This window comes from Aythya fuligula, chromosome 23 (genome assembly GCF_009819795.1).
Source record: "Aythya fuligula isolate bAytFul2 chromosome 23, bAytFul2.pri, whole genome shotgun sequence".
Taxonomy (NCBI): domain Eukaryota; kingdom Metazoa; phylum Chordata; class Aves; order Anseriformes; family Anatidae; genus Aythya; species Aythya fuligula.
The window spans coordinates 78,727-100,533 of record NC_045581.1 but is presented as its reverse complement, the minus strand read 5'-3'; the positions used below and the strand labels follow the sequence as shown (position 1 = coordinate 100,533).

The window sequence follows — 21,807 nt, the reverse complement described above, 5'->3', positions numbered from 1 at the left end:
AGATGTGTGGCTGATTCTAGTAGCCAAACTCTGTCATCAAGCTGTTCTTGAATGACTGCTTGCATGGCTGCATAGACACTGTAGGAGGATCTGGACACCCGGGAAGGCAGCAGCAGGTGCTGCATAGAAAGACTCAAGTGTGATTTAGACTATTCTCCAGAACGTAGTAAACAGCTAGAGGCTGCAGGTCAGCAACATGCAGGTAATGCATTCCAGTTATCTGCCATTCTGCCTGTACATGGACAAGCAGAAGGTTACAGGACACACTGACAAACAAGATGCCAGTGCTGAGATAACCTCCAAACAGTGACAGTGAAGAAAAGGAAGCACCAGGAAATTTCTGTAACAGTACTATCTTCACCTAATAGCCTAAATATTTCATGTCTGAGATGCTTCCACAGTAACTGGCATTTTCTTCATTGTCCCATTTTGGTTTGTGTTTTGCCAATTTTCTGAAATAACCACAAAAATCAGTTTTGAGTATGTTTTACCTAGAGGGTGACATGAATGCTTTTCTCAGAGCACATGTAACATACATATATTTTCCATAGGCTTACACCAACAAACATCTCTGCAACTCGAAACACGTTTATCTACTCTTCTGAACTGACAAATTCAAGTTAGCTCTTTTATTTTCAAGGCCATTTATTCAATGCAATTACCATGACAAACTATAGGCTCCCCATATAATTAAAAACTGTCTTTGAAGTCCATATCTATAGTTTAACTTCACATGCTCATGCTTTAGGGTATAAACACAAATAGAATAAGGCATACATATGGTTTCCAGCAACATCTGGTATCTTGCTGCACCTGAGACATCATCATGCCTATCTTATAAGGCATTTTTCATTATGATCACAAAAATTAATTTAATTAACGGTGAAGTCTCTGAGAACACTCAGACACCTGAAAGGATAGAATTTGCTTTGACTTGTTCTGCTCATCTCTGTTCAAAGAGAACTTTTTAACTTACCACAGGTATAAAATCTGATTTTTATATGAAGTATTTGCATTCAGTATGGTCCAAAACATTTGTATGACACATACAATCCTACATTTAACTGCTATCTTTATTCAACAAAAGTAAATTTAATTGCTCCTCTCATCTGAGATAACAGATGCAGAAGCGATTTCCCTGGTTATCCATTTGCCTTTCTCTAATCTACATGAATAAACTAAATCTTGTATTATTTGTATCAAAATGGGGAGGAAAATTTTCTAAGTATTCTAACACTATTTCAGTTGTATCCATATTAATGGAAAAACCCTCCCCAGAGTGGGGGACAAAGCCTCCAGATCTCTCTCTGCCCTCAGAATGGAAGTTAAATTCTGACACACTGTTCACGGATCTGACCACTTCTATATACACAATAAAATGAGGCCAAGGTTGACAGAAACGGAAAAACTGAAGTATGGAAAAGCTGTTAACTATTATGCTCACAAGCAAACGGGAGAACAAAGAATTATGCCCATGGCAGGGGAGGGGGGTTGGAACTAGATGATCTTTAAGGTCCCTTCCAACCCAAGTCATTCTATGATTCTATAAATTAGCAGCTTTTTTCCTGAGTCCTTCCATGGGTCCTGTCTGGATTCTCCATAACATTCTTCCACATCCCCAGAAGCACAGTGGAGCAGAAGAGAAAAATATCACTATAATGCTACAGAATACAGACTAATAGTCATTTTCAATGAAGCCATGGTACATTTCCTTATTCCCACATTTCTGAAAAAGGAAGCTTTATTAAGTAGCATTTTCAATTACAACAGACATGAACTGGAATCCAGCAGAAAGGCCTGTACTTGCATTAAACTTTTTTTTTTTTTTTAAACACCAACAGTGACAAGCTAATACAGTTATGATGTAAGAAACCAAGTCACTCAGTATTTCTTCATTGTGAATAAAGGCTGAGAATGGGAAGGGAAGGTTCACAGAACACTGAGAATGAGGAAAGGATCAAAACCAATGTTCAACTGAAGAAACAGGTGCTTTGAAGTATTATTTTGTCTTCTCTTACAAGTCTATACTATGATATGGAGATAAAAGCCAGTGTTTTGAGGGAAAGGTGTCTTGGTCTTCACCCAGTATGTTTTTCTAAATTAAGTACCACAGTTTTTTTGTTTAAAAAAGTAATTTATAATTAAATACCTGTTTCAGAACTCTCAGATTTGTTGCGCTGTTAATATCACACTCAGATGGAGCGATCCATTTTTAAAAAGAATTTAAAAAGCAGCTCTGAACTTTGCCTCTGAGATGGAAACACTGTCTTTGAACTAACAGTGATTCCTGTCACTCTTGCTTTGTATCTTTCAAGGCTTGAAGTCTTTCTAAAAGGGGTGGATGGGAATAATGCCACATTGAGAAGATCCAGTCAGAAACAGGGAATCCTAAATTATCTTTGTTTAGTTTGATCAAAGCAGAATATAGGTCTTTAGCCTTCCCAAGTTCCTTGGCAAATGCATCTGCTTGAAACTCAAATCGTCGACTTAATACAGTCAAGCAGAAAGAGAGAATCTGTGAAGAGAGAAGTATATTAATAATTATCTAAAAATTCAACCATCCACATTTTATTTACAATATTAGTAAATGCCCACTACAGTATCTTCCTTTCCTCATCCCACACACATTACTGTGACTGAGGAATGATCTCATTAAGATTTATACAGGCCACATCTGAAACAGGGAGTCTTCTGACACAGAGCGCAAATTCTACTTATTAAATGTAGATAACAGATAGAGCCCATAGAAACTTCAATCTCTTCTCCAAAATAATAATAAAGTCAAAATAAAATCATAGTTTAAATAGAATGATACTTCAGCACCCATGTCTCAAAGACAAATTGAACAATTTACCTCATTGTAAGGTGAAAAAATGAACTGGAAAATAATCATCAAGCCTATCAGGGTAGGCTGAGTCTCATAGAAACCAAATGCAGCAAAGAGCTCTTTTCGACCAATTAACACAGCAAACAAGAAGAAACACAGGAAGGAGTTCATCTAGAGAAAGGAAACAACACTCTTGATTAAGATGGGTTTTTCATCCAAGTCAAACATATGGCCTAAAATGTCACAGATTTGCATAGAAACTCCCCGGGGGTTAAAAAAAAAAAAAAAAAAGCAAACAAGAAATCCAAATAGATTACTTTAGAACTCATATATGAAGAAGAACAAACAGCTAACCTTTACCAGTTTCCAGTATGTGCATGCAATAAAAAAACATAATTTCTTCTGGTCCTGGACAACCTGCTCAAGGTCCAGAAGGCCTCCAGAGGTTCCTTCCAACCTAAAACATTCTCTGATTTTCTAATTATTTTCTGTCAGTGTGCTAAAAACAAGTTTTAAGTAGCAAAGGGAAATGAAAAGGCAAGACAAGATACACAAGGGGGGAATAGAAGAGACAACCCATTTCCTTGGAATTAAGCATAGGTTCTAAAACATTTAAAAACAAACAATGTGTGTCCAAAACCCTTCTTCAAAGCATTACCTACCATTTGCTGTGTCACATTTCTGTTCCTGGAAACAACCCATGCTTCTATCTAACCATATTTGCACATTGCTTGGCTGGCCTTTCAGAGGCAAGGGGCACTACCATGCTTTATTATGTTTTATAGAGAATTTTATTAGTACCTTTTCAATCCATTCAAGTGGCTGTTTAATCTTTTTGGAGTAATGTGAAATGTGGCAGAATAATGCTTGTTTTTCAACAGACAGAACAGAAAGAAGAGGGACATTTGTGACAGAAAACAGTCAATACAAAAAGTACAAAAAACATTGAAGAAGAATTTCTGAAGATGTCTGGAAGTTTACCTATTACTGTGAAATAACAGTATCTAAAAAGCAGATCCGAAGACAAAAGTTACATGAGTTACCAGAATGGCAAAAACATATCAGTTGCTTTTTAATTAGTAGGGATCAATATCAGCATCAGAAGTTGGAATATAATTGTGTTAATCAAAGCAGAAAGGACATTACTGACGTGTTCAGTGGCATGGGTAAGAAAAAGTACTATGGAATCAGAAAGATTTTCGTAAGTTAAAAGTTTGAGATGTTCCAGAATGAAAAAAAAGTGAATAGCCTTAGCAAAAAAAAAAAAAAAAAAAAAAAAGAGAAGCATTTCTGAACACACCGTCATAAGCTAAGAGACAAAAAAGTCTGGAATTTGAGGAAAAAAGCATGCATGATAACTAGAACAAGACAAATCTACATAGTATATGGCAGACTTTACAGGAACTTCTTGGTACAGGTACTAAGAAAGCTGACTAGGAAAGGAGCCCTCCTAGATGGAGGCCTGTAAACAGGGAGGCTCTGGTGGGTAAAATGGTGATAGGTGGCTGCCTTGGCCATAATGACCAAGAAGTAGTCGAGTTTAAAATTTTTGGTGATAGGAGAAAAACTACCACCAAAATTTCAACACTGGACTCGGTGAGAGCACGCTTCAGACTGCTCAGGAAACTTGTTAGTGAAGTCCCCTGAGAAACTGCTTTTAAAGACAATGGAGTCCAACAGTGCCTTTTTTTTTTTTTTTTTTTTTTTTTTTTTTAAGTACCACCTCCTAAGAGCACAGAACAGGCAAATACAAAATGCTGGAGGGGCAAGCAAGGAGGGGCAGAAGGCCAGACTGGCTGAGCAGTGATTTTCTTCAAGAGCTTAGGTGGAAGAAGAAATTGTATGGTTGCTGGAAGCAAGGTCAGGTGACATGTGAGGACTAAAGCGATGCTGCTTACATTTACAGGGAGAGAATTAATGCGGCCAAGGCTCAATTAGAGTTGCAGCTGGCCAGCAGTGTGGAGAACAATAAAAAAGGCTTTTTAAAGTATGTTAACAGGAAAAGGAGGACCAGAGCAAACATGTCCTTGATGGGGACAGTCACCTAACAAACTGGGACACATAAATAAAGCAGAGATGTTTAATGCATTTTTGTCTGTTTTCAACATCAGTGACGGGCTGTGGGACCCCAAGTTGGAGGACTGTGACCACTGGAATGATAAACTCCCAGTCAACCTCAAACTTGTGTGGGATTTGCTGCTACACCTGGATAGGTATCGATTATGTGGATTGATGGGATTCATCCTAGAGTAGCCAGAGAGCTGGTTGATGTCATCACGGGATCCCTCTCTATTATTTTTCAACGATCTTGAGAATCTGGAGCGGTCCCAGTTAACTGGAGGCTGGCAACTGTGATCCCAATTTTCAAGAAGGGCAAGAAAGAAGAACCTGGCAATTACAGGCCTGTAAGTCTCACTTAAGTGCCTGGTAAAATTATGGAGATTATTCTGGAGTTACTGAAAAACACCTAAAGGACAATGCAGTCATTGGTCAGAGCAAACATGGGTTCAGAAAGGAAAGGTCATATTTAACAAACGTAATTTTCTTCTACAAAAAGATCACCCATTTAGATGACCAAAGGAAGCCAGCTGATACAATCTGTCTGCATTTCAGTAAAGCTTTTGCTACTGTCTCTCACAGTATCCTCCTGGACAAAATGACCAGAATACAGTTAGATAAAAGCACAATAAGATGGGTCAACAATTGGCTGATGCGGCGGGCCCAAAGGATTCTTGCAAATGGGGTTACACACAGTAACATATAATAAATAAAATTATATATAATATATATTACATACATGTATATACCTATTATAATATAGGCACAATAACATATTTACCAACAACTAATGCAAAAGGTAGAAGAAAACAATAGAAATAAGTTCAGAAATACACTCTGGGTCAGATTTCATAATCCACAATCACATTCCTTCGTACCCCTCCAAGAAGGGAGGAAAATACCTATTCTCAGACTCATGGCTCATGCTCCCTACTAGCCAGATGGGGCAAAGTGGGGACAGAAGGGCTACTGCATGCTCACTGTACACTTACAAATCTGGAAGCAAGCAATTGGAAACAATTACAGAATGCTCTATGAAAACCAACAATATCATAACTTACCTGACTGATGATAATGTTTTTGACAGTGTGACCTAGTTTCCAGTGACCCAATTCATGACCAAGGACAGCCAGAACTTCTTCATTTTTACATCCTTGCTTCTTACTCTGAGGGAATAAGGAAGTTGAACTGAACACAACTGAATCAATTTCTTATTTATTAATTTGTCTTCCTACATCAGGAAGTTTCCCAAGGGCAGGCTCGTCCCTTCTACTGGCAGATACACACATCCAACTTCTTATTGAGATTTCTTCGAGAAGATATTTACAAAAAATAAACTTGCAAGTTCAACAATCTTCTACCAAGAGATGGTGATATCTTATTTCTATGCATACAGACATTCCCACACAGACCTGAACAATACTAGAAAACTTGCCTCCAAACTCTCCCGTGCCATCCCTTGATCTAATTGTTTATTTACTCAGGAAAAGGCATTACAATGAAAGCTGACATTCAGAGCCACAACCTCTTAAAGCAGAATCAAAAGCAGAGTGAAGTCCTCCCTCTACTTCCTTCAATACTCAGAATGTAGCCTTCCTCCCAAGGTATTACTGAATGACAACACTCCCATCATCTGCAACAAATGCTATGATATGCTTTAAAAATATCATCAGGAAAGATGGGCAGGTGAGCTCAGAATCACCTCCTCTTAAAAATCAATACATAGACCTACACCTAGGCTGAGTAAGGCAATTCATTCTTCTCAGAATTACTCTTTCAGGTTCTTTGGAAATATCCTGCCAATTCTATCCATCCCCAAAACTCTCCTGAAACCACAAAAGCTGTACAGAAGATGTGCAGTTGCACAATAATACAAAGGACAATGAAAGGCTATCATCCTGTTCTTGACCAGGGTGGGGAAGGGTGCACATGTAATCTGTGTATGTACACACATGCGCACCTTGCACCAAAATTCTTGCCTGCAACAAAAGGCACATAAATGATGTACTGATAGTCAAAAGCATTCAATTCAAAGGGAAGCTTAGTGTGGCAGTCCCAAGAGAAGGAACAATCTAAAAACCTGAACAGGCTCCTCATTTGATCAGTCACAGGGAAGACACATTTGTTACATGCAAGAAAACAAAAAGCTAAAGCTCCCATGGACTTCTGAGGTTTCTTTGATGTTTTCTGCACCCACTCACTAACAACCCCAGAAATTCCATTTAATGGCAGCTCAATATCCTTGAGCTTTGGTGATGGAATTATTTGGTTTGGGTTTTAGCATTTCATTTAGGACCTTTAAAATACATTCAGAAAACACAAGGGACAATCCCACCAAGAAGTTAATGTAAATAACAGTGAAAAATAAAGCCAGAATAGAATAGAACAGAGAAACTCACTTTTGTTTTAGACTTTGTCTCTTCATTCTCACCCTCTTCTCCTTCTGCTGGCTCTTTGTTCAGTGCAGAATAATCTTCTAGGAGAGTGTCAAACAGCACTATCCGCTTATTCTTGAAGAATCCATAGAAGTAAGCATTGCTATGAGAAGAACGCTTAGAACCTGTTAAGTAAAAATTTACATTAGAGACCTTGATCTGAATAAGTCTGTGTACTGCAGCTTAACTATGCAAGGCCCTTAAAATTATTATATTTGAAATAGGCAAATTTTTGCAGTTACTTTCATCTAGGTCACCTGAATGGTGGACTCATGGATTCTTTCTACTATTGATATACTTTAGCCTTTCCGCAGAATAAACTGTTGAATTCATTTAAAAAAAAAAAACAAAAACAAAACTGTCCAGATCAAAGTAACTGTTAGATTTACCTAATTTTGCCTATAGACAGGAGCTGTTGCAATGCAAGAACTGAACAAGGTCTCTGTGAGAGAAGAGGTGAAATCTGTCTGTTTTTTCCAACAAAAGATAAAGCACTTCAAGCTGAAGGCGGACTCTCACAGTACATGCATAAGCCACACCAACTCCTCAGAGCACAAAATATCCATTGTTCCATTGCAAGCCAACTCATGTTGTGGTGATAGTAATTTCAGCACCAAACCAAGATAGACCAACAGAGGAAGAGGCTGGTCAGAGTATGAAGCCTCAGCATCCAGTCCCTTCTCAGCAAGAAAATCTGATGACCAGCCACTAGGTAGCGTTATCCCCTCTGTCTATTGTAAGAAGCTTCAACCTTTACCAAAGCATTTATAGGGAATGAACCTTATCATCTGCCTGTTACGGAACAAACCATGAAATGTAAGGGTTTTGTTGCATGTTACTAAGAAGTTAGTTCTGGAGTGGGAAGAGACAAGGCAGAGTGCAGCAGAACACTGGCAAAAAGATGTTCACGCATCAGTCCCCCCACGTCAGCAGGGTTCATTGTTGGCTCAACAGCCTGAAGGATGCCAGGAAAAGAAAATATGGATTTGGCAGCCTCTCTCCACTGCAAATCATTGCCACTAAATGCAGGCATGCTGAAGAAGCTAATGCAGTGATACACCACAGAGGTGCCAGTGTACTAAGAATTCGCTCACAGGGCTTTCACCATAAAGTTTAAAAGTTTAAATTTCTTGGGTCCCAAGTATATCAACAGTAGATTTTTCTGGCTGCACCGAAGTAGAGTAGTGGCTGTATTTAGCCATCCCAAAGTTTTAAAAGCCACAACCTCCAGTCTAGAAAAAAAAATTCATTATCTTCTCTCTTTTAAAGCAAAATTCTACCACTGCAGTAAAATTCTACCATTTCAGCTCTTTATTCCATTTCAAGTTGCTTTCACCAAGGCATTAGAAATATGTTCTATCCTCACAGGTGAGGCAAAACAGAAACTAAATTGGCGAAAGTCCCTGAAATCACATACAAAAGGGAGCAAAATGAGTAGCAGTGGAAACATTAAAGAGTAAAATTCTCCATGAAGATAGAATTGGAGAGGAAACGACAAGGTAGCTGGCATGCTCCATGTTATATTCCACAAGCTAAGAAAAGAGGATGCACAATTTACTACTCCAAAGTGAAAAAGTGACAATCTCAAGTAGAAGGGCTGGGTTTATTCAATCACACCATAATCAGCTGTCCACATGAACACTCTAAAGAGGAATAGGTGTTTTTAACATTCATAGCTTTTTCAAGTACTTCACTAAGGACATTGTAACGCAATTAATACTGAAAAAAGACTAGAAAAGTTAAAAAAAAAAAAATCCTTCTGCCTTAAGTTCTAGAATTGGAAACTTAATAGCTGCTTCCGTTTCTGACTGCGCTACGTCACAGCGCATGTCATGGCAATGGCTGTTAAGGACATCCTCAGTTAAGGCTGTATATTCAAGCTTCACTTTTCTCACCCAAAGTCAAAAAAAAAAAAAAAAAAAAGAAAAAGAAAAAAGGAATAGAGCACAGACTTTGGCAAGTAACACAATAGCTGTTGAACATAAACAACTCCCCTGCTATAACATTCAAAATCAGAGCTAAAAATCCACAAATTTAAAGTTACAGACTCTTTATTCAAAAAAATCTCACCTTCAACAACATACACCTTAGTCAATGGGAAGTCAATGCTCTTTGCCATTGTTTCAATTTGTTGCTTGAGCTCTCCCTCAGGAAGTGGAATGAATTTATCAAATAAAGGTGCAATGTAGTCTGCATAGATTGTAACAAGCACCTGCAAACACATACGGATATTAAAAAAAAAAAAAGAACATACAAATGTGTTTAGTACTAACTATGAGGCATGGCTTAAAGGGGACAGGGAGAGCACAGTTCAGAAAAACACACCTTCATAAACTGAATCCTGTATAAACTGTGATCTATAGCAAAGCAAGGCTTTGCATGGGTCATCCCATCTATAAAGAAAATGACTTAGACTGTTGACAATCAGCAATTCAACAGCAAGATGGAGGTGGGGGCAGGTTGGTCTCCAAACAATCCTGAGCAAAATTACTAAAAACAGTGCTTTTGCTCTGAGAGTTCCTCAAACCACAGAAAAAAAAAGCCACTACGATAGCTGGCAGCAGTGATCTTATCAATGACAGGCTGTCACTTTCACCTACTTCACCAACACTGGAAAGTTCTCAAGTGTTTCCTAATGAGCAGCAGAGCCCACTAAACCAAGAGGTAGTTCTGCTTCTTCAAACTCCTGTTAACTTGCACAGCCATAGTCTAGAACAGGCGAGAGATTTCTTGTCCTGTTTTCTTCCCCTTTTTCCAGTTGTGCACAGGGCTAAGGAACAGACTGATGTCTGTGTTACAAAGTGATTAACAGCCATATCCCCAGACCTCACTATGATGCACTTGCACCTCTTCAAAATTGCACCAGAAGCAGCCCAAATGAGAAAGCCAGGAGTGGAATAACACTCTGATGGAAAGAAAAGCTGAACTTCCTTCCTTCACACTCTTGACCTACACAAAACTATTTATTTATTTATTTAAAAGAAAAAGGACTGAACTGGGAATAAGTTTTAATTTTGGTTAGTAAAAAGGAACAAGGCATGAGAAGGAAACAGAAATAAACAGTTTTTTTCTTCACATTGAAAACATATATGTTGACTTTTGAAAAGAATCCACACTACTGAAAAGTAAGAATATATCTGAAATTAAGGAAACTGACTTATATGGACACGCTTATCTGCTTGAATAAGACAACACTTAAAAAACAAAACCTATTTTTGTTACTGTAACTGTTAAAATAAGAGTTTAAAACTGCAGATGATTTGCAGAAATTGTTGGAACGTATTTTATAGAAGTGAAATCAACTATTTCTGTCCATACAAGCGTCTCAGGCCATTTAAAATGTGGGTGTACTAATCATAAATTTTCATCTCTGATCTTTGTGTAATCCCTTGGTATCAGCAGGGATTATACACTGGAAGAAGGATGCAACTGACCATAATTACGATGTTATGGAACATGATTACAACTGGAACTTTTCTCCCTAAAGTGAACTCTAAAGAGTAACTCTTAACAGCTGCTACACTTATTTTGTATGTCAAAGACTGTTCAAAATCCCACTAAGGTGGGAAACCATGATCAACACCCTGTAAAGCTACAGTGAAAGCAAGACACCTGCAAAGCACCAATTGCTGGGGCATGCAATTAGTCCCAGAAAGGGGAAAAAAAAAAAAAAAAAGTGAGCCACTCCGTCTTGCTACCTTTTTTTTCAGTACAGATATCTGTAGTTCTCTGACAAGACACATATTTTCTAGCATTTGCTGAGTAAAAGATAGGGTGGCTCTGTTTTCACAGTTTCTAAAGTATCTATACATTTTCCAGGGATTACCTTCTTCCAGTCCTGAAATTACCAGTTCTTTCAAAATTTCAGCTTAATCCATCTATGAAAAAGCAAGTCTTTAATGCTGTTAAACCTAAAAACTTAAAGCATTCACTAGCTATTTTTTGTAGCTAAAAATTTTGTGGATTTTTAGCTACACTAAATGTGGCCAGTCAATACACGTGGCTGACCAGAACAGAAGCTGACAAATTGAAAGAAGTCCAAGAAAGATATAGAAGCTGTATCTAAAAGCAGTGATGAGATGAAGAAAAAACAAAACAAAAGACACATAACTACCTAATATAAATCACAAAAAAAGAAGCTTAAGAAAAATAACAATCATGATTTCCTTGCCAGGTTTTCCTAAAAGACTTCTTGAAGATACAACCCAGATCAACCAGAAATTCTGAACCTGACGCAAGAATCTGGGATTGAAACAATTTTATTGTTAGGCTAACGTGACACACTTTATTACATGAATGTAATCTAGTAATTCTTACAGTTCTTAAGGTGTTACGGTATTCTTTTAATTTAAAAATAAATGAATATGTACAACACTAGTTCTCTAATTTCTTCTTTGGGTGAGCAATGGGTAGTATATCGAGACAAAAATGACAGTAGAGCACTAAGTATATAAAAAATAAAAAACATCACATCCTTACAATATATACAAAAATATCCTTCTAAAAAAAGACCTAAAAATGTCAGTTACCAATTCAGTATATAAAATAAGCTACATGAGCTGAACCAGAAAGGGAAAAATCAATACTTGTCTCAATACAAAGCAATGCAACTGAGAATTGGTGTTTGGTTAACTAGAAGAGACACCTAATGGAAATACATGAAACTTTATAAATGTGCCCAAAGCACATTTTTTGCCTAGTCTTGTCAAACCAATTTTAGTTGTCTTGGTTTCCTTTCTATAGTTAAGAAAAAGGAAAGCCTATCACCATACAGCATTTTAATTCCAGCATTCCATGTTTTTTTGAATGTTTATTTTTCAACTGATTAAAACACTCCAGTGTAATAGATAAAATATAAGATATCAAACTAATGTGGTTAGTTAATACAAGTTATTATTTCTGAACAGGTCCACAGAGAATACCATGAAGTGTTAAACATTACAGACACTAAAACTCCCGAGGTTTAGACTTGTGAGTGTCTAGACTTAGCTCAGCATACTGAGCCATGCAAGTATCTAGCATTTGGAAGCAACCCACACGTACTCTTTTACTCACCAAGGAAACAACTAATGTGAAGAGCCAGGCATAGATGAAGAAGTAGTCACCCCCTATTTTAATAATATAAAGCAGAAGGGATGTCACTGGCAACAGAATACACTGAGTCACGATAAATTTCTTGATGGCATCCTTGAAAAAAAATCCCAGTGTCTGTAAAGAAAGGATATCAGTGATATTTACAATACAAATATTAACAGGTGATATTTGTTAATGAACTGATTCCTTCACTGGAAGCACAAACAAAGTAAGACAAATCACAAAATAATGAAGTAGCAATAACAGTGCACGCTAAGGAAAGTAGAGTCAGTAAGAAAAGGCTGAAGACCCTTTTCAGCTCCACTCCAGATAGCTGTGGGTCTGTACACCCACCCAGACTTGAGGCCCATGTGGATGCATGCTTCATTAGTAAGATCTGACCCAAACCCTTACTTTATTGCATGTATATCTTTAACTAAAGGAAGAAAGAAAAATGTAAGCTTATCTGTCCCTTAATTCCTTTAGCAACGAATATTCCAGGTATCATGGGATTTTATAGAAGTAGTAAACTGAAAGAAACAAAACTATTGTAAAATATTTTGTCTTTGAACAGTTGCCTCAATTAATCTCAACCTTCAGCAGCTACCAAGCTGATTGTCTTAACTGAAAAGTGGACAAAAGTCCTACTGAAGACTTTTAGGTTTAAACTGGTCATTTCACTCCAAGTTAGCTTCCACTGGTATGTAGTTTCTATTCCTGTAGCTGTCTCAGCTTCTAAAATTAGCATAACTTTATTAGGATGGATGTTTAATGGATGTTTCAAAGACCCGTACTTGAATCAAACTGATCTAGTGATTTTGCAACATTAGACACCCAACTAGCTCTTTCAGGAATTGTTACTTCAGTACTTACAGCTATCTGCAAGGCACAGAAGTGAGGGGTTTATTATGTAAAGATCCTTTCTGACAAGGTTGTGTTAAAAAGCCCATACTGTGTTAAACATATGGAACTCTTGTCTGGAAAGAAAAAAGCAAACTGGTAAAACAGGTTTAAATAAAAAAATAACGATTAGGGAAAGAGTTTGTATAGATGCCTCTGACTTCCATGACTGTAATAAACACAAATCAGACAGAGAATAATATAAATTTGTGGGTTTATGTACACATATTCACTGTGGTCACACAGTGAGCACTTTGATGATATACTCTTGCTAAGCAATTATCAGTTTCAGCAGTAATACAATTGTACAGAAATGTGTCCACACAAATGGAGCATTCCAGACAATACTGTTTTTTGCCTGTAAACATGAACCTGTTCAGCAAAACCATTCTGTAATTAGAAAAGCACGTGTGCCTTGGTCACACTAAGCAGTGCTTCTTTCCTGAAAAGCACCACAGGAAAACTGTAAGGAAAAGCATGAAAGATCTGTGTAAGCTTTCTCCTGGACAAAAGAAAAGTTGTTTCTGTTTGACTGAGACTCTTGAACTGGCACAAGCCATGAGAGAGAAAAAACAATGTACATACATCCATGCACTCCCATGTATTTTTTTCCTCAGCTCAGCTGGAAAGAGGCCTGTTGTATAGCTTTTTCATTTTTTGAGCTTAGTAAATGGCTGAAGAAACAGTCACTTAAACAGTCACAAGGAAGAACTCTTAACAGAATCGTGCTGCTAGCAGTGGTTCCACTGGACTTGACGAAACATTAGATATTGCTGGATGAAGACATTAGGACCACCATCTGAAAATACAATTAAGCTCAAGTTTTCATTTTAATTCTTTTTTAATGCCAGTGCCATGACCTAGGAGGAACAGAGCTATAAAATTGCATGGTGTCTTGTGTCTTTACCCCACTTATCAGCTTTCTAAGGCATATGTGACCTCAAGAAAAAGCATTATTTTCAGAAAGTTGCTACCACGGAAAAAAGAGTCTGCCTGAAAATCCTTTGAAAATCATTTCAATAAATTCCAGGAATCAGTTGTGAATTTAGCTCATTCACGGAAGGGCCTAACCCATTAGTCTAAAATGAAATGTAGAGATTTAACATTACTGGAGTCTCAAATTGGACTGGAGCTGGACTCAGCCTTCAGTTCTTGGCATGAGAACCGTTATGGAGAAACAAAGACATTAGGCAGACAGCTCAATCATTCTCACTCTCATTAAAGGATACATAGAAACTACATGGCTTCTGCAAGCTGTCTCAAGACAGTTTTGGAGAAACCTGAGCTGCTAAGTTTAGCTTTTGACACTCAACTTCTGCACAGAAGAAAGGCTTGATCAGTGCTCTGAGCTCACTGCATCTTAAAGTGTTGGCATCTAAAAGACCTGTTGGCAACCAAGGAAAATAAAAAACTTCCCTAGGCAGTCCTAGTTAGCAGTATGTCCTCATGAGGTGCTGACACATACCAAGGCTGGTGAAAGGGAAACATTTTTGCCTATAATAGAATCATGGAATGGCTTCGGTTGGAAGGAACCTCAAAGATTCCAACCCCCCTGCCATGGGCAGGGATGCCACCCACCAGATCAGGTTGCCCAGGGCCTCATCCAACCTGGCCTTGAACACCTCCAGGGATGGGGCAGCCACAGCCTCTCTGGGCAACCTGTTCCAGTGCCTCACCATTCTCTGAGTAAAGAATTTCTTCTGAATATCTAATCTAAATCTACCCCTTTTTAGTTTAAACCGTTGCCCTATCACTACACTCCCTAGCAGAGTCCCTCCCCAGCTTTCCTGTAGGCTCCCATTATGTAATGAAAGGCTACTGTAAGGTCTCCCCAGAGTCTTCTCTTCTCCAGACTGAACAACCCCAGCTCTCTCAGCCTGTCTTCACAGTAATGGTCTCTTTGATCATCTTCGTGGCCCTCCTCTGGACTGGTTCTAATAGGTCCACGTCCCTCTTGTTTTGGGGATCCCACAGCTGAACACAGTACTCTAGTACTATGCATCCACACTGAAGTTTCTCTCCCATTAAGAAAGGCTGTTCCCATGGGATACTGATACTGAAACAGGTTAAACTAAGTTGATGAGAAAGTCAAGAAAGCCAGTGCTGAAAGTGAGTAACCAACAGAAGTGCAAAGAGTCAAATTTTCTAATTTAATAAAGGCTAAATCAATAAATCAATGAGTGAGATGAAGAGGAAAATAATTTCTTATTTTTGTTTCACCTGTACAGTGTTCAGAAGTACCCCTACTGAGCAGCAACCCAGGCTTCTCAGGAAGAGCATATGAAGAGCAAAGAATGATCCATCCAAGAATGAACAGCTGAGGTATGAAATGTTCTTAGTTCCACTGCTATAACAGAAACTTTTTGCTAGAAAGCTGCTGAGGGGCACAGCCTCACTCAAAGACATTATGGATGTGGCACAGGACATCTGCAACAGTCATGAACTGTCATTGCTCTTATTTTTATGTAGAGCATGTAAAAATGTTCCTAAAAATAACAATCTTTGGCACAGATGTGGACATGCCAGTCCATCTAACCTACCAAACCTAACAAAGGCATTAAGTCAGCATACACGTTGTCTATGATACCTGTTGATTGAAGCCATGTTTTTCTTCTATGACAAACGTGTTATATAAACTCCAGGGGAGACCGGTCAATGCACTGAAGAGTGTTGCAAGCAGCAGGAATACCAGTGACTGAATAATCTAAAAACAAAGAGAGACCTAGTATTTACCAACCTGTACTGACACTAACATTCTTGCTGTCAGAATGGATTTTACACCAGTGGTTTAACTGAAACTGGTTAGAAGTTAAAGCTAGATAAATTTACAGAAATCACATTTGCAATTATCAGATTATTGATTATAGGAATACTCTCCATTAAACCAAAGCACACTATTTTCATAAAGGATTTGTTTGATGCTTGAAAACTTTAAAATTGTATTAAGCAGTAGATAAAGCTGAATTGTAAAAACAGTTCTTCCTGTCCTTAGCACATAGTACATATAGAGAGTGTATGTTCACCTATGTTCATTTTATCACTACAGTGTTAGTTTATCACTAAGTATTGTTCAGTATTTCTTGACTTCAGGACACATCTAGAATAGCTTCTCATCTTGTATGTCTTACGAAGCAGCTGGAGATTACAGAGGTCACAACTACTCATTAAACCTGGTTAGAAAAACTCCTTGTTCTCCTCCAATATACCATTGACTTTTGAACAAAACAGAGGCTGACTGTCTGAAAAGCAATAGCTTTTAAATCTAACAAGCTATATTTTGCACCTTCTGCCAAATTTTTGGAGAAGAGTAAAAAAGAACCCCTAATGACTGAATGACATCTTTCTTCTAGGGACCACACATTTTCTCTAGCACTTAAAGATTGCTTACCTCATATTCTGGTCCAAACCCAGCGCGACTGGAAATCTGACCAGAGAGATCCCAGAGAAAAGGAATTCCACCACAGATCAGAATCATCTTTGGGAAAAAAAAAAAAAAACAAAAAACAAAAACCACAGAGGCAATATGAAGCAGGACATCATCCCATCCATCTAAAATGTTAGCAAAATAAACAGCTTTTAAGGATGAATCAGAACTGTTTTATGATTAAGTTTTTGACACCCTCCCTCCCAAATACACACACGCATAACACTGCATAAACAATGCCTGGAATAGATTGCAATGGTTCATTTTTACTATGCTGAAGTAGAGATCAGTTGTTTTTTTTTTGTTTTGCCGGTGAAATATTAATATATATACAAGCCTATTAACTACAGATTTTGCTGCTACATTGTCTCAGACCAAATATGTTTTTCAGAAGATCTTAAAATTCATTTGCCCTACAGTTGTATAATACACAAAAATGCCCTCTTTATGAAGGGCATGCCAAGATTCAGCAACTTGACTGTTCTGGAACAACCTTGCATGAATTCCTTACTGTGCTGGTTTGGATGTTAGAGAGTTAACTTTTGTCATAGTAGCTGATATGATGCTATGTTTTTGGATTTCTAGTGAAAATACTGAACAACAAAATGGGGGATTTGGCTGGGGGATGGGGCTAACATTATTTGGGGACTGGAAAGGCATTAGATGGCTGTTAGTGAGCAATTGCATTATGTATTCCTTGTGTTTTGTTTTGTTTTCCTTCGGATGTGGTGTTTTTTTTCTTCATTTCTTTCTTTCTTAATAAAATGTCCTTATCTCAACCCATGAATTTTCTAATGCTTGCCCTTTTGATTTCCTTCCTCCCTGCTAGATGGGAGGTGGAGGGGGGTGAGGAGTGAGCTGGCCTGTGTGGTGCCTAGTTGCCTACCAACATTAAAATACACCTACTGACAGAAAGGCATTCAGAATAAAGACAGCAAATAGCTTGCAGGTCCATTACCAACCCTCCTGGGACAGCACACTCTGATCCCAAACTCAGGCTCTGGGATTCAGAATGCCAAGACCACAACCCACCAAACCCCACCGGGAACATTAACTTCTTATTCAGAAGATGAAATAAAATGAAGATACTAGTAGAATATAGGGATTGTATCTTAGCTTACTGAGACCTGCTCTATTTAGGACAGTGTTCGATTGATTAACTGGGAGCTTTACCTCCCATCTTCTGTTTTTTGTTCCTTGATTTTTGTTCATTGGTCTTACTGCAACATAAAAAGCAGAGAACTGCAATAGATACCAAAAAACAGTGTTTTTAAAAGTTTTGTTTAACTTTTTTTTTTTTTTTTTAACATAAACAACCTCAATAAGGGGATCAAGTGCACCCTAAGTAAATCTGCAGATGACACCAAGCTGAGTGGGAATGTTGTTCTGCTCAAGGGTAGGAAGGCTCTGCAGAGGGATCTGCATAGGCTGGGCCAATGGGCAGCTGTACGGCCTTCAAGAACACTAAATGTCAGGTGCTGCATTTGGATGATAACAACCCCATGCAGCAGTACAGGCTTGGGGAAATGTGGCTGGAAACTTGCCTAGCAGAAAAAGACCAGGGGCTGTTGATCAACAGCCAGCTGAACACGAGCCAGCAGTGTGCCCAGGTGGCCAAGAAGGCCAATGGCATCCTGGCCTGCATCAGAAACAGTGTGACCAGCAGGACTACAGAAGTGACTGTCACCCTGTACTCAGGCCGCACTTCCAGTACTGTGTTTAGTTTTGGGCCTGTCCCTATATGAAGAACACTAAGTTGCTCGAGTGTGTGCAGAGAAGAGCAAAAATGCTGGTGAAGGGACTCGAAAACAAGACACATGAGGAGCAGCTAAGGGCACTGCAGTTGTTTAGTCTGGAGAAAAGGAGGTTCAGGGAAGACCTCAACGCTCTGTACAACTACCTGAAAGGAAGCTGCAGTGAGGTGTGTCTCAGTCTCTTTTCTTAGGTGACAAGTGATAGGACACAAGCCCTCAACCTGCTGGCCATGCTTCTTTTGATGCAGCCTGGAATTTGATTGGCTTTCTGCACTGCTGGCTCATGTCTCATTTTTGTCCACCAGTGCTCCCAGTCCTCTTACTCTTGTTACATGATTTATATGGTTTTACAGTGCTATTTTCATTATCTTTCATAAATTGACCTTTTTATCCTTAAGTTCACTACTGTGGTAGATAATACATAGTAATTATATTCTTGCCAATGCCAGGAAATTCAAGATTCATTTCTGACCCAGTCATGCTACTAACGACCAATATATTTCAGCTGTTAAGTCAGAAAAAGTTTCTTCTACAACTGTTTGCATATCATATATATAGACACTTTGTTTTAACTCTCAGCTCTATTTTTTCATATTTTTGAACATTACTTGCCAAGCGTAACATCTGTATAGTCAAGAAGAATCTACTGGTACTCTTCCTCTTCTCATTTTTTTATTACGTACTACTTAAAATTTATTTTAAAATGAAAGTAGCTGCCTCCCTTTCCCTTCAAACACAGAAAAATATCTGTATTTGTAACAGCTGAAAATAATTCTAATACTCCTTAATTATTTGGAAAGCATAATAGGCCAGACATGACACTAATACATAACAATGTATGCTGTATTTGATGCTGTATTTGTGCAGTACTCAGCACTGCATAGAGAAATTACGTGCTGTCTAAATAATTTCTTCTTTTTATAAAACCAATACGCCACAAACAAGAAACACAGAATCTTAAGTCTTCCAAATTTCAGTTTAACGGGAGATGCCACTGTGCCAACAGTGCTGCTGCATAGGATCGCTAAAAATCAAAGTAGTTCACAGTTTTAACTGCATGAAAAGTATCGTATGAATGCTAGAGTAGCTCAGGTACTTACAGTGCCCTCAACCTCCGAATACAGGCCTGACCAAAAGCTGAAAGTACTTTTGTCCAGCTGATACAGACGAGATTTTTCAAATGTTTCTGAATCCATGATCTGTCCTAGTTCCCGTGGTACATGTGTTGTTGTTCTATACACTCGTCTCTGAAAAATTGAAAAAGAAACTTAAAAACTGCATCTTTTTTTTTTTTTTAAAGGAGAGAAAAGTTACACACAGCAAGTACCCATCAGCCACCACAGATAGGGAAAAAAATGACCACAACAACAAAAAATGCTATTAACCCTGCCCCGCAAAAGACAACAAATATTCCTAAATTCTCATTTTCTATAAGTTCTAAATTAAAAAGAAAAGCGTAATTCTTACAATCAGAAGCTGAGTTGCTTTCTTACTTATTTCTTTATAACATAAATACTTACTACATAAAGATCATACAAAGTAGCTTTTCCACAGTATAAGACTTACTGTGCCATGATTACTACTAAGCAGAGTTTCAAACTAAATACCAGATCCTCCATGAAACCAGAAACCACACCTATAGTTTGGCTGCATAAATGAGGAGCTATAGAAGAAAAAGCAACTTGCAAATTTCAGAAGTCTGAAAGTCATTATTCACTGTCTTATCTTGTTTGAATGTTTTTATTCCTTTTTTAGAGGAAAAGCTCCTACCCTCTGTCACTTCAAAGTGCACTATTCCTTTGACTAAAGTATTGGACTGCAGTGTTACTGACAGCTCAGCTGAATCTAACGGCTCACAAGTGTAAGCAGCATTGCTTCCTCCCCTCCCAGCAACATTCTCCCTCGCTGATGGGTCTGGCCAAGATAGAGTCAACTTTCTCCACAGTAGAAGAAAAACACACTCTTACAGTGCTGTACTTTGTATTTGCACAGCATCACTATCTCTCTACCCACCACCCTGCAGCATGGATGCCAGAGTGGGCAAGAAACTGGAAGAGAAGTCAGAAAGGATGAATGGATATTCCATACCATATAACATCATGCTCAGCAATAAAAATTGATGGAGGAAGAAGACGTTGGGAAGGGCTTGAAATCCAAGGTAACTGTTGCTTGAAGACTGGCTGAACATCAGCCTACTTGTGGGAGGTGGTGAGCAATGGCATTTGCAGGACTTGTTGCTCTTTTTTTTTTTTCTTCACTTATTAAACTGTGTGTACTCTGACCTCAGTTTTCTAATTTTGCTTTTCCTGTTCTTGCCCCTGCCCTGGGAGGAGGCATGAGCAGCTGAGTGGGTGTTTGGCTGCTAGCCAGCCCTACTCCAATGCTCCTGCACTTGTTAAGTCTTTCTATGAATTCACATAACACAGCAATGTGATAGTGAGCGTCCCATCACATTTCTGGAACAAGCAGGACACAGTGCCTTCGATCATTCGAGCAAGCACAGTTCATTTGCAAAGGACCGGCCAGGCTCCAGAGCAAAGGCAAGAACGAGCAGACAGCGGCAGCACGTGAGGCTGGTCCGCGCTCTCCGTCCAGTGCCGTTAACACTGCCGCCTGTCTCTGGAACCTACCACGCGGGCCGCACAGACGGACACGACGAACCCCTTCCACCCCTCACCGGTGACTGCACGCGGAGAACGAGCTCCGCCCGGCAGGCCACGGGCAGCAGCGCCGCGCCCTTGCCCCACTACCTCGGCCGAGACAGGGCCGAGCTTTCCCCAGGCGGACGTCAGCCCCGGCCCCGGCCCCGGCCCCCGGCCCCCGGCAGAGCTGCTCCGCTCGCCCTCCCGCCCGCTGCCCCCGCGGCTGAGGCCAAGCCAGGCCGAGCTGCGGCCAAGCCTCTACCCAGGTGAAGCCTGCCGCCGCCGGAGCACCCGCCGACCTGCCGGTGCGCCAGGAAGGCCTCCCAGAGGTAGACGGCCCAGGAGAAGAGCAGCACGGAACAGAAGATGCGCTTCTCTGCGGGCAGATCTGCCCACAGCTCGCCGCGGAGCGCCATGGCTCCGCACCGACCTCGCGCTTCCTCCCTCCTCCTTCCGCCACCGCCGCCCGCACTGCGGCGCCACCTGGCGCCCGGCGGAGCTGCGGCCGGGCCGGGCCGACGCGCGAAGCAACGTGGCGGGGGGGGCCCGAAGGGCCGCGCGGTGTGCACTGGGATCGTCCCTTCAAAGAGCAGCGGGGAGCGTTAAGGGGTCGCGGTGGTTGCGGCGGGGGCGGCTGGCCCGCGGCCGGTACAGACGGTGTGCCTTTCTTGGCCAGAATGCGCTTGGGAGTGCG

The 21,807-nt window shown here is 39.7% G+C and overlaps 1 protein-coding gene across 1 annotated transcript; it reads right to left on the bottom strand.

The window, feature by feature from the left end:
• Positions 1-672: 672 nt before the first annotated feature.
• Positions 673-21,563, bottom strand: ZMPSTE24 (zinc metallopeptidase STE24). Its single transcript, XM_032202442.1, has 10 exons — positions 21,413-21,563; positions 19,572-19,718; positions 16,682-16,768; positions 15,881-15,997; positions 12,376-12,528; positions 9,391-9,532; positions 7,285-7,445; positions 5,947-6,051; positions 2,855-2,998; positions 673-2,515 (listed from the first exon to the last, which is right to left on the bottom strand). The coding sequence occupies exons 1-10, from the start codon at positions 21,527-21,529 to the stop codon at positions 2,291-2,293; spliced, it is 1,398 nt and encodes a 465-aa protein (XP_032058333.1). The 5' UTR covers positions 21,530-21,563; the 3' UTR covers positions 673-2,290.
• Between the last annotated feature and the right edge of the window lie 244 nt (positions 21,564-21,807).

Coding starts and splice junctions, on each gene's coding strand:
- ZMPSTE24 (XM_032202442.1), bottom strand. CDS start 21,529: ATGGCGCTCCGCGGCGAGCTGTGGGCAGATCTGCCCGCAGAGAAGCGC. Junction 12,529..15,880: donor AACATGGCTTCAATCAACAG/GTATCATAGACA, acceptor CTTTCTTTACAG/ACACTGGGATTTTTTTTCAA. Junction 2,516..2,854: donor TTTTTTCACCTTACAATGAG/GTAAATTGTTCA, acceptor CTCTCTTCACAG/ATTCTCTCTTTCTGCTTGAC.